Source organism: Phoenix dactylifera, chromosome 3, assembly GCF_009389715.1.
Source record: "Phoenix dactylifera cultivar Barhee BC4 chromosome 3, palm_55x_up_171113_PBpolish2nd_filt_p, whole genome shotgun sequence".
NCBI lineage: Eukaryota > Viridiplantae > Streptophyta > Magnoliopsida > Arecales > Arecaceae > Phoenix > Phoenix dactylifera.
In genome coordinates, this window is record NC_052394.1 from 2,871,227 (window position 1) to 2,884,747 (window position 13,521).

General features: G+C 44.2%; 1 protein-coding gene and 1 long non-coding RNA gene across 6 annotated transcripts; both read left to right on the forward strand.

Moving 5' to 3' along the window:
• Nucleotides 1–1,500: 1,500 nt before the first annotated feature.
• On the forward strand, nt 1,501–7,430 carry LOC103709879. 5 transcript variants are annotated; one of them, XR_005510919.1, is made up of 4 exons: nt 1,501–1,981; nt 2,143–2,328; nt 3,499–6,911; nt 7,118–7,430. It is a non-coding gene; the product is annotated as an uncharacterized LOC103709879 (long non-coding RNA). The 5 variants fall into 5 exon arrangements; XR_003386089.2 differs by having other exon boundaries at nt 2,148–2,328; XR_003386091.2 differs by having other exon boundaries at nt 1,502–2,328; nt 3,499–4,576; nt 4,648–6,911.
• Nucleotides 7,431–9,451: 2,021 nt separating this feature from the next.
• Nucleotides 9,452–12,759, forward strand: LOC103709868 (L-type lectin-domain containing receptor kinase VIII.1). Its single transcript, XM_008795397.3, has one exon. It carries the CDS (start codon nt 9,600–9,602, stop codon nt 11,778–11,780), a length of 2,181 nt encoding a protein of 726 aa, XP_008793619.2. The 5' UTR covers nt 9,452–9,599; the 3' UTR covers nt 11,781–12,759.
• The last annotated feature ends 762 nt before the right edge of the window (nt 12,760–13,521 follow it).

A 13,521-nucleotide genomic window follows, 5' to 3' on the forward strand; every position in this document is an offset into this window, starting at 1 on the left:
CATCTACCCGTTTTATTTTATCATTAAAAATTTCTATAGATATTTTTTATAAAATTAAATTAAAATTTTATAAAATATATAAATTAGACCGCTTATTTAAACATAATTGTGTATCAACTAAATACCAGCCAGCCCAAATTTCATAAAATAGATTTTTTTTTTTTGCTTCCGGCAATCCAAAAACTTAAGCCTAAGCTAAGGATTTGAAGAGACTCTTAGAAATTTTTAGATAAATAAGCAAACGTATTTGATTTTTATAGAATTTTTAGCTCAATTCTATAAAAATATCTAACGAAATTAGAAATTTTGAGATTTCTATTATCATTTATTTATCATATCTATATATATTGTTTTGTTTTAGCCGGTCATTTGATAGCATGGCATGGTATGGAAGTGAGATTCCTTTCTGCTTTTCTGGGGATGGAAAGAGAGTGAAAGGCGCATTACTTTGTCATGGTGGTTTAAATTGTGTCTTGTATCGGGGAGGCAAGATCGTCAGGTAAATCTAAAAAGCATGGTCCAAAGGAATGGCTGTGTGGATGAGGTATTATTCGTTAGCGTTGTGCTGTCTGCCTATAGAAGTGATCCCCTATCAATTTCTCAGTGAAAGAGACTTGTCTTGAGGTATGCCGCGTCGAAAGTGGAATTACTATTTTGGGTTTCAGCTTCTCGCTCCGGCAATTCTTCATTTCATTCTGAACTAGGTTTATTCTCCATGCTTTTTGTCTTCTCAACTCAAATCAATTATTTTTTTAAAAAATGCCTTCTTAAGTGGACCCATACTGGTGCTTGCCCTTGTAACTTGTAAGCACATACATATGATAGCGAGATGTCATCATACAAACAAATGTAGCATATATACATGCTTGATGGAGGATGAAGAAGAAAGATCATTATGGACGTAGATGAATCTGTTGGTATATAGTTTGAATTAATAACGCTACTTTTGGATAAACGAACATGCTAAAGCTTGTGACACCCATTTGCATTTATCTCATTGGCCCCTTATCTTCGGCATGCACTTGTTTGTATGCAATTAGTAGCAGCAAGACACTACTGCTATTTAAGTGTGCGAAACTCGTGAATTCATGATTGTTTCATTGTTCTTGGTCCAATTTAAGTGTGCGAAACATATCACGACACTATTGCTATTTCTTTTGTGTCAATTCCATGTAGAATATTATATGCATGTCTCATTTAAGTAATCAAGTTTGCTAATCACGCATGCATAAGTGCGATTTTGGGTTTGTACACGCCTTACTAGGCCTTATTATATTAAATTTAATAGTATAACTCTCTCAATCATTCTCTTATATATATGCGCGCGCGTGTGTGTGCGTGTGTGAGAGAGAGAGAGAGAGGGGGGGGGGGGCTAATCCTTTTCCATTCTACTATATACCTAGTCAATCCTCTGAGGGCTAACTCCATTCAGGTTCAAATCCTCTCCCGGTTGTTCAAAGTGGCAAGGGTTAACAGTATCCAATCAAGGGCTGGATGATTCAAAAATAATTTGTTCTCTTGACAAAGGCATATATGTTTTGAAGTCATTTTTGATATTTATTCTAAACTTGATGTGCTAAGTGTAATTTTGTTTTCCATGTGCACCCAAACAATGAAATAGGGATGGTGACTTCCCGATTCTTCTCCACCTCTGGAACCAAACTCTGTGACCGGCGAAACCAAACCCCCGCAAGTTCGGACCCCGCCCAGACCCATCCAATGGTGGCTGGCGAGAAGGTTACAGCTGCGACTCCAAGTTCTTGACACGAAACCAATGTAGTGTCCGGTCTCGGCCACCATTAACTTCCAAGAACGTTCCAAGAACGCCTGCCCCAATTGTCTGATCTTCGATTGGCGCCGCTGCGGCCTCGGAGGAATGGCCGTCACCGACGCCATCGGCACGGCCGCCGCCGCGTCCTCCGGTGGCCCGTGGCCTCAACGACGGCTTGCACTGCACTGGTCGTCCGATCCCCGAGCTCTGGTTTTCTTCTTTTCCTTCTTCCTCGTCCCTCCTCTTCTCGCAATCGCATCGTTTCTTTTCTTTTATCCTCCTCTCTTCTCTCGTGCTGTCTCCTAAGTTCATTCTTCTCTCTTTTCCCGATGCCAGCAGTTCTAACCCTAGTCGATTTTCACTTCTCCAAGTACAGGAACTCGGCACCGTTGGGCAAGCGGGCGCTTCGATTCCCAATTCCTTCTCATCTCTTTCCGTTTCTTGGAATAATGGCTAAGCTTTGGGTTTCCTTTTCCCTCGGACCGGTATAACAGTTGGATTCGCAGAATCTACCCTCGAAAAAAAACAGTTGGTTTCACAGAATCAAGAATGGCCAGGTCTGCTATCCTTTATGACGATCCAGAATGATTTGCTTCTTTTTCTTTTTTAATTGTAAAATGTTTTTTTTATCTTGATATTACCGTCAAAGGAGAAGGGATAGCCGATCCTTGCACGATTCTCAGGTTTTTATGTGAAATTGGAAGGTTTTTATGTGAAATTGCTTTAGAAATTGGAATAGCCATATCATACTAGGGGAGAGTAAGGATTGGATTTTGGGGGATTGGGGTCTTTCCGTTCCTCCCTAAAATCGGAATGGGAATGGGACTCCCCTCAACTAAATGGCTGGAATATGAGTCACTCATTCTCATTCCTATTCCATAATCCAACTCTCCTCTAAACAAACATGCCCTTAATTTATTCGGCTAGTGTGGCAAAATATCACAGCATTATGTGATCCTTAATTTACTCATGTCTGTGAAGCGTAGGTAGCGGATTTCGATTCCCCCCCCCCCCCCCCACCCATCCCCCCGGGTACTCTTTATATTTATTTAGCTCAATCTTGATGCTTCTATGTCACTAGTTATGAATTGCTTGGTGAAGTAATACATTTAAAATAACTAAATAATGTTGACATGTCTTTGATTTTGTCACCCGCGAATCTAGGAATTATGACACCGATAAGCATGTGTTTTGGAAGGTTGATATAAGATTAGCAACCAGTTGTAGGAGTCTACTCAATTCTTCCATGGATCCTTTAACTTAGAATTATGACGCATTACTGACCCATTTTCATGGGAAGAATGCCTGGATGTTGGATGATGATGACTGAATTTCATACAGAATTGTGTTTTAGTTAAGAATAACTAACCATTAGTAACATGAGTTGTCCAGCTATCTGGTGTTGGCTATACGGTTACTGGTGACCATGTCTCTAATTTCTTGTTTCCTATGATGGATAAACTAATTGATACGGTGATCTTTAATTCTGTTTTACCATGTCCATCTTTGATGAGTAGGATGTATCTGGTCTTCCTTGTATGCTTGCATATTTGAAACAAACTCTGCCCCCACTGCAAGCTGATGTCAAGACAGCACTCTTCTTCAATTAACCTATCATTTTAATCCTTTAAGTACAATTTAGAGGAAAGTACCATTTCTAGTCTTGAAAATTTCAAGATTGTAAAGTATTTTGAGGGCGAATTTTTGAGGTTGCTTGGACATTGCAGGTTGGAATTAAAACAGCCTATTGGAGTGATGCACTGTACAGGGGTAGCAAAGGGGATTTATGTTGCATCTTCATTAGGTGTTGTATCTTCTTACTATTATCTTTTGAAATGGGAGTATATATCTTTTTTAAACATGACTATCTACAGTCTTTGTTAAGTGGAATATCTGTAATTGTTTCCTTTCTCAATGTTTACTGTTTGTTTCATATATCTTAATTTCTCTTAATTTCATATTTCTGTAAGTGAAACATCTGAGCAAGGTTTATGTTCTTGAGAGAGATCTCCAAAGAAACCAAATATTGGTTCAGGTATTCTTGTTGGCTGTTTTTTCCCTTTTTTTTCTTTTATGCATCATTGATTTTTTTTTCCGGCGTACTCATTGCTTTCATCATATTCTATTAGTTTCCAACATTGTTGATTGCTAGAATAGCTTTTGCAGAATTCTCTTCATGGTAATCATTTGATCTATTTCTTTTAGGTCATCGTTTCTTATAGTATGTCAAATGCAATCCCATTTAATTCTTTTAATTAATATTAGAACACCCAGTTAGCTGCAGGCCTCGCAGCTTATACAGATGTTTACTTCCATTTTTCACCTATTTATGGTGTATCTGGAAACATAATTTCTTGCCATGCATTTTTTGAAAGACTCCATTGAATTTCAATTTTCTTGATACCACTTATGCAAAAAGTGGTTGATTATGAAATCATGCAGTTATTGAGTTGGGTTGATTTAAATGGTCTTAAGACCTGAAGCTGATATAAATAATAGACTTGTCTTTATCTAAATTATGCAGAAAATGTAAAGTTGCGTTTGACACAAAGCAGTTGATTCTTCATCTTGGCTTTTACATGCTAATTATATCTGAGATACATTAGACAGCGTCATATAAGTCACTAAAATATATCATGTCTTTGACACTAAAATGTTTTTCAATATAAACCACTATGCTCTTGTTTGCTTGCTAATTATGTATTGTGACTAAATATGGATTTTTGTAGGTTGAGATTCACTAAGGACGACCACATCAAATTCGCATTCACCTTGCATCCATTGGTCATCCACTGTTCGGTGAATGTAATTTACATACACTCATATGGTTCTATATGTGATTTATGCAGTGCAGCCTAATTCCTAGATGTTTGCAGCGGGCCACTTTAAGAGGAGCACGAACATTTTCTCTAAAGGGAAAAGATCGATCATGGCTACTTTGCTGAATGAAAATGCTATTACATAGCCATATAAGTCAAAGTACTTTTTCCTTGCGGTTGCTTCTAGGGATCATGATTCATTTATGTCTTAGTTTTGGATCCTTTTTCTTGCTTGCCATGTTATAGTTCTGTGACACTTTTATTTGGATACATCATTTTCTGTTAGCTCTCCTTATGGTAGTTATTGGATATTATCAGGATTTTCATATTAGTTGGCATATTCAAAGCCAGTAATGTAGTGACGAGTCTATCTGTTGATACTTGATAGTATTTGCAAATTAAAGCAACAGCTAAAATATCTGCAGATATAAATGGCAGAACCTAGGGGAATAAAAAATATTTATGAAACTATAATACATATTCTCACAAAAATAAGTCATCAAATTTTAGAATAATTAGTAGCTCTATTTTTTTAAAAAAAAATGCATCGAGCATGTTTTACTTACATGAGTTGCACTAGAGAGCTGTTATTCATTTTCATCATCACCTGGTTAAGTTCTGTGATGCCACGTAACAAGTAATGCACTAAGCTTTGTGATATCATTACATTGAACTCCTATTTTAAAACTCTCAGCTTTATGTCAACCGTCAAGGTGATATGAAATAGTTTGACATAGAATTCCAAGATATGTTTTTGGTGGGTGTTGACGTAAAAGAATATTTCTTCGAGATGGACTGATGGATCTCAATAATTGAATGAAGAAGTCATGAAGGGAGATACTTATTGTGAAACTATTAGATTTGGTCATGGTACTGAGTGCTGATTTTGAGCATTCACTCCTGATGACAGATGCACCACATACTGTATGTTCATCTGTTCGTTTGATATGTTGGCTTTGCACTTTCTTTAGGAAATCTGGCAGTGTAGCCGCTAATTGAGAATCATCAACGCACGGAAGATTCTTTTGGGTACAAAAAATAGATCACCACGTGATTTCAGTTTAATTATTGCAGTTATGAGTGATACCTCTTCTGTACAAAATACATGAGATTTAACATCAAGAGTTTGGACATTAAGTGGCAATTTCAACATTGTGTCTGCTGTAAAGTCTGTATGAAGTTGACTATCACTTAATTTGCGATAAAGCATCTTGAAAGGAACTACTTTGCTGTGGGGCATTCGCCATTTGTTTTTATCTTATATTTTATGTAAACAAGGATGCCCTAAGACTAGCACTGATCAACTTCCTAATTCAATTCTTTGTACCATACTAACTTAAAGATGATATGCCTATATCAGGTATTCTGTGCAGAATATCCTGAAGACACAATATATTGATAAAATAAATAGACATTATGGTAGCCTAAGAACATTTTCATGACTTGCTACATTGTTCTTTTTTACCATTTGTAAGTGTATGGCATAAGAGTTACAATAGAGAAAGCTTGTAGGAAAATTTTAAATTTTTTTTTTTCATCTTTGATTTCACTTAGAGTCGTAGTTGATTAGGATTTCCACCGGTTGTTGCATTGACAAAAGAACCATAACTATTTCTGTTGACAGATAAAGAATTCAATTTCTTTGTATACATGAATTCCCTCGACTTATTGGGAAACTGCTGGCTCAAAATTTATACTTCATGGTCGGATTTTTACCATATACCTCCCTGATGGTGCTATTGTTTACCATGGAATTTATGCTTAATATCTTCTTTGTTGTGAAAATGTTCAATATCTTTAATGTTTTACTTTTAACACCTTCAATCTTTGTCACGTATCAGCTGTATTATGATTAGACATTTATTAAAAGTCACTTTGCTGCCTCCGAGGCAACTAAACCTCTACTCCTTGTCAATACTTGAAGTGCTTATGCTTTATAAGATGCTTAACTGTCGTCAGCTCACTTTTACATAGCATGTTAATGGACAAAGCTTGCAAATTGTTGGTTTTATTTAAAATATGTACTGTACAAGGAATGAAATTCATCAAAATTACTTCACATGACATTATTTGTCTTATTTCCCCAAGCATAGGAAGAACTGAATGAAAAGGGCAATGATGGCAGATAATTGATAACAATGGAATTAATATAATGTCCATAAATCACGCACCACTGCCACCATCTTTGAAACACAGGAAGAACTAGATCAAACAAGGCATGCAGAAAAGGGCAATGATGAGAGGTAATTGCTGCTGATGCGGCTGTTCTTGCCAGGGCAGAAGGATAAACAATCTCTGGTGGGGGCTCATATTTTGAACAGGTTTGCTCTGCTCGCAGATAAATATGCAACAGTTTTATTTACAAAAGCTTTTATGGATAACTAATTGCAGCATTGACTAGCTTACCAACTAGATGTATGAATTATAATTATTTGACATGCCTTATAGCATGTTAACTTCAAAGTAGATCGCATACTTCTTAAGTAGCAGAATTTGATCCTTTTCTGCTTGGTTGGTCCCCCCCCAGGCTTGAAGCTTATCACAGGCAAACCAAATCAACTACTTTCAGGATGTTGCACGGTGGTGTTCCTTTGCCTTGCTAGGTGCCTTGACATCGATTTATTCTGTTGAAAGCTTGCTCATATCATTTCTCGTTTTGTTTAGTCATTAACATCTGTCTTAACAGATGATTTTGTCTCAGTTTTTGACCTATCATCTAACGTCTTGTTGTTGGAAAAAACTTTCATCTGTCACAGAGCACACCAAGTAGTCTGAATCATGACCATCTTCATTGTCCATGCAATAAACTCAGCGTTGTATTTATCATTTTAATGTTTTTACCTTTTTGTTGTGCCAGGAACCTTCCAGGTTGCAAGTCGATATGATTCCTTTACATGTGAGGCTAACCCTTGGAGGGATACTGCTTGTGTTAATCGATGATAGGAGTGGCAGCCAAAAAAAGATTATAGTAAAACTAAACAGAAATAAAATATTAAAGCAAACAAGAATGGTTTTGATAATTTTAAAATGCTACACATGACTAAATCATTGCGCATCATGAATAAGTAAGTCGTGTGAGTCATGATCTTGTTTCGTCGTCAGTTCTATTTATTTCTGTGGTCCAGCTGCTTAAACTAGTGTAGACAGAGCGTAATTTGGGCTGTTAATGGGCCTGGTGATGTTTGTCGGAAGAAATCCCAGCTGGTGCATTGGCTTAATCTGCAATCTGATCGCAAGTTGGTTACTCCATCTTTATCTGACGGCTACAATTCCATGGATTATATTGCGCCTCATTCCGATATGATGCAGAGCCCCCCATTGGGAGACTCATAGTAGTCATAGTGGGTCTCAAAGCTTTCACAAATTCCGAGCGGTGCATGTTGGGTCTGGCCCACACATGCCCATTGGTAGATGGCGTCGAGAGGGAACTGTTTCGTGAATAACATGACACTCCATCAGTAACGAGATCCCCATTTCTAAAAAGAAGAAAAACAGGTGCTCAGGTCCTTATGATGCAGACAATCATTCTTATTATTTTACGAGATTCGAACGAAACCCCAATGGCTGGACGCCCGCATGAGCGGATTCCACTGTGGAGTCTTAGTGGTACCAGCAGCCAGCCCTTTAACAAAAGGCAAGCTTTGGAAGCGATACATAGTCTCCCATACGAACCGTGCGTTGCGCACAAAGAAAGCTAATGGGAATGGATACAAAGGGTCTGTGAATGTACATGTTTCATATGAATGAATTATTTGGAAAGCTAAGCTAAGGTAGAGCAGCCAATGCGTGCAATCCACTCCACGACTGCCGATGCTCCAAGATTCTTGTCCGCAGCAACCACTCTGAGTAAGTAGATAGATTTGCAAAGTATGAGGACACATTTTATACCGATCTCTTTTTACCCTATCAAATAAGATAATATGCAGTATTGGTGCGACAAAACAACGATACGAACAAATGAGGATAATAAATAAAAGGAGTCCGAAACGAGGAGGACAAAGTTTGTATCAAAAAAAAAAAAAAGGAGGGGAGGACAAATATTGGTAGATGCACCGTGCCCACAAGAGAATAGTGTTGCGCTGCTCCCTAAACCTTTCCCGCCTCGGACCGTCCGCTGCCTTCACGGGCCGAGGCTTGCGGCGTGATACTTTGTCTTTGCCCTTAGACTTTTCGCAGCAAGGGTTTTATTCTGTTTTTACTTTTTTTTCTGCCGTTGTTGTAGAGTTTAAGGCAAAGGAGAATTGACATGCCCGATCGGCGGGGGACGCGCCATCTACGAACATTTCAGAGCACGGGGCACGATGCACCCGTTAACTCTTTGGTGGATCAGACCACTGACATGGTTCCACGTCGGATCACAAGTCGGGGACCCTCCATCTACGAAGTATCAGACGTAATGACGCGCACGCACATCGGGGCCGTAGTCAACAGAAAGCCTGGAAGAAAGATAAGAAAAGGCTGCCAGAACCCAACGACCCTCCCGTTCACATCACATGCCCGCAGGAATGATTAACACCGCCGAGTTCCACTTCCCCATCGCAATCTAGATGCTCTTCCAACCGCTATATATCCGTAACGGCCGTTATCAGCCTGGTCCCGTCTTTCGCTGGAATCATTCCGGAATACGTAGTACTCTGTTCCAACGGGCGTTATTTCCACTATTGGACTGAAGGGCGCTCAATTAATCTCCGGAGCAGATCAAGACCGGGACCGAGACCCGGGGCCTCCTCCCGACTTCCCCCATCACCCTCTAGTTTACCGTTGCAAGTGGGACACGTCGCATCCCATTTGGCCACTTGTCTCCATCAGGCCCCCTTTGGACTCTCCCTCTCAAGGCAACCCCCACTTCAGTCCCCTTTCCCCTTTCCAACTCAACGAGAGCAACCTCTCCTTCGCTCCCCCTACCTTCCGTCCCAAGAATCCTCCATTATACCTTCTCCACCGTTCTCCCTTTCCTGGGCACGCTCCCTCTAAGAACTCCGGCGGATGGATCGCCGGCATTCCTGACAATGCCGCCGGAACAACAGTTGCTCTCCCTTTTCTTCTTATTATTGCTCTCGTTGGAAGGCGGCTTGTCCGCGAGGTTCGACTTCGGGACCCTGACGCTCGGGAGTTTAAAGCTTTTGGGCGACGCCCATCTCAAGAACGGCAGCATCCGCCTCTCACGTGACTTGCCCGTCCCCAACTCCGGCTCCGGCCGCGCCCTCTACGCCGACCCCGTCCGCCTCCGCCACCCCTCTACACGCCTCCCCTTTCCCTTCTCCACCTTCTTCTCCTTCTCTATTACTAATCTCAACCCCTCCTCCATCGGCGGCGGCCTCGCCTTCCTCCTCACCTCCGACGACCGCGCCCTCGGCGACGCCGGAGGCTTCCTCGGCCTCCTCACTGCCTCCGCCGGCGCCGGCGCCGGCGGCCCCTCCGTCGTCGCCGTCGAGTTCGACACCCGCATGGACGTGGAGTTCCAGGACATCAACAGCAACCACGTCGGGGTGGACATCAACAGCATGGTCTCCGCCCAGGCCGCTGATCTCGACTCCGCCGGCATCGACTTGAAGAGCGGCGACCGCATCAACGCCTGGATCGAGTATGGCGGCGCTGGCGGTGGCGCCGTCGACCGCGGGCTCCTCCAGGTCTTTGTCTCCTCCTCCACCGTCCGCCCCGCCGATCCGGTCCTCTCGGTTCCCCTCGACCTCGGCCAATTCCTCGACGACTTCACCTTCGTCGGCTTCTCTGGATCCACCCAGGGGAGCACCGAGATCCACAGCATCGAATGGTGGAGCTTCTCCTCTCCCTCTCCCAGCGCCGTCCCCTCCACTACTCCCCCGAAGCTCAACTCCCCCAGTTCCAACATCTCCGCCCCTTCGCCGTCCGTCTCCATCGCGGCCGCCGCGGGCCCGAGCAACGAGACCGCCGTTGCCCATTCGTCGTCGCCGTGCCAGACCAACGGGCTCTGCAGGCAGGGCCCCGCCGCCGTGGCCGGGGTGGCGATGGCAGGGGTCTTCTTCGTCGCGGCCTGCGCCGGCGTTGGCATCTGGGCCTTCGCCCGGCGTGCCAAAGCCCTCAAGAAATGGAACGGCTTGGCGGCGGCTTCGGAGATTGTGAAGACCCCGAGGGAGTTCAGCTATCGGGAGCTGAGCACTGCCACCCGGGTCTTCGACCAATCTCGGATGATTGGCCATGGCGCCTTCGGGACCGTGTACAAGGGCATCATCCCAGAGACCGGCGCGATGGTGGCTGTCAAACGATGCATCCAGGGCGGCGGCGGCGATAATGGCGGAGCACAGGCGAGGGCGGAGTTCCTCTCGGAGCTTTCCATCATCGCCAGTCTCCGGCACCGGAACTTGGTCCGCCTCCAAGGCTGGTGCCACGAGAAGGGGGAGATCCTACTCGTCTACGATTACATGCTCAACGGGAGCCTCGACAAGGCCCTGTTCGAGCCAGAAGCGCCGCCTCTGGCGTGGCGCCACCGGAGGAAGATCCTGATCGGCGTGGCCTCCGCCCTCGCCTACCTCCACCGAGAGTGCGAGCGCCAGGTGATCCACCGCGACGTCAAGTCCAGCAACGTCATGCTCGACGAGGGCTACCACGCCCGCCTCGGCGACTTCGGCCTCGCCCGCCAGATCGAGCACGACAAGTCCCCCGACGCCACCGTCACCGCTGGCACCATGGGCTACCTCGCTCCCGAATACCTCCTCACCGGCCGCGCCACCGAGAGAACTGACGTCTTCAGCTTTGGCGCATTGGTCCTCGAGGTTGCCTGCGGCCGCCGCCCCATCGACGGCGACGACCGGCCCGCCGGCAGCAGCACCCAGTGGTGCAGCAATTTGGTCGAGTGGGTATGGGGATTGCACGGCGGGGGAAGAATTCTAGAGGCGGCGGACCGGCGGCTGGAGGGGGAGTTCGACGAAGGGGAAATGAGGAGAGTTCTGTTGGTGGGGTTGGCATGTTCGAGCCCGGACCCAAACCTGCGGCCGGGGATGAGGAGTGTCGTCCAGATGCTGAGCGGCGAGGCCGACCCGCCCTTTGTGCCGGTATCCAAGCCGTCCATGACCTTCAGCTCCAACCACCACCTCCTCCTCAGCCTCCAGGACAGCGTCTCCGACTACACCGCCATGGGGCTCAACCTGTCCTCCTCCTCCTCCTCCTCCTCCTCTCTTCGGAGTACACTCAGAGGTGGCAGCGGAGGGTGATGTCCTCTGCCGCCCACCGGGAGGTGATTGGATTCCAGCCTGCCTCGGATTCTTACATACGGTATATGTACGTATAATTATAATTATCGTCGGCATGCTTATAAATCTATCCTATTTATTTATTTATTTATATCAAATTCATTATTCATTTTAATTATAACTTACGTTCATCATTTGTTTATCGGTATAAGAATGGCAAGCCCAACATAAATTAGGGGCCTCTTAATTTTTTTTGACTTTCTTAATTAATCTTATTTTTTAGTTTAATGGTTAATAATACCCTGTGCACGGAAAGGTATCATAACTTGTATATTATTTTATATTATTTAGCTGGGCAACAAAAAGGCTACGAAGATGCCTTTCAAGCTAAGCATATATTTAGAGAGCACAACAAGATTGTCTGCTTATGTGGCTAACTATTTAGGAAGTATCGGAGGGAGAGTTGCTTCGAATATTCTATGAGCTTGTATTTTTTGCTTTTATTGCATGTAATCGTATACATATTGTATGATCAACCTGTTAAAAAAAAAAAAAAAAAGCTACAATGCGGAATGATAGTTTTATCATACTTTCTTCTAGTTATAAGGTACTTATTATGTATTTATTACAGATATATTTGCTCAAACGTGTTTTGAAATTATTAGTGCGTGATGTGGTTAGGGGGGCCTCCTTTTTTTGGCGACAACGGTGGGCCGTCCTTCGGATCTGGTGCCGTTGACAAGGCGGCGTTGCGTAAGGGGAAAGGGTGAGGACGGCCGTGGAAATTTGGTGCTGGTTTGATCATTAGTATATTGAAATGGAGAAGAAACGGTAGGAAGGGAACCGACAACCGAGGTGAGGTCACGTGCCATGATGGTTGCGTATTGCCTCTGCTAGTTCACAGGAAAATTTGTTTTCCAGTTTTTCCTCTCTTTTTTTTGGAAAACCAAAAATGTTTTTTTCTTGGTATGATTAAAAATGGATTTCCCCAAATTCAGCACGCTTCTTGACCGATTTACATATTTTGGCATTGTTGCTGGAAATTGGACCCGGGGGCCGCCGCGAAGCCGGAGAAGGAGGAGCTCCGCTGCTACAGGGGGCGGACGGCGGTGCGCCGGCCGGCTGCGTCCTCCACCGTGGGGCGTGGGAGCGTCCGAAGAGGGGTGGTGCGTCCAGTCCTGTCCTGTCCTGCAAAAAAGCCGGTGGCCGGGCTCCCCGGCGCCGGCCCTCCGATGCCTAAGTCAGAGGGGGCAAGTATGTGGAGAGAGCGGGGAGGAGAGTATATGGAGAAGACAGCAGGAATATTTTGATAAGATGAAGAAGATGAAGAGGGTGATATCCTCTATTGTGTCTGTGCTGTTTTCTTCTTTTCACCCGGTCCCGGAGGGTTCTCTCCGGCTTCGGATTTTTCCTCCCGTTTTGGTCCCCCTCCCTTTTCCCCCAGGTTTCCTTTTATAGGAGGATTTTTGTTACCTGGGAGGTGACAGGAGGTTTGTCCTGTTTTGTAATAATTGGGCACGATTTGGCCCATTAATGGCGTGGTGGAAAATAAGGCCGAATCAGACCGGAACCAGGGAGTTGTCACGGTCGATCGGACCTGTTGGGGTGGTTGAACCGCCGGCCGTGGTGGGCCTGGGGTCCGTGGATGGTAAGTGCATTTATTACCGAGTGAACCGGCGGTCAGGGAGAGCCATACGCTTTGATGGTTCAGTGATCCGGAGATCGCCTTGAGCCGTGTTCATTAAATGACTGAATGCATTGG

What these genes read in the sequence shown, in the direction of transcription:
- LOC103709868 (XM_008795397.3), top strand. Translation starts at nt 9,600, where the DNA reads ATGCCGCCGGAACAACAGTTGCTCTCCCTTTTCTTCTTATTATTGCTC.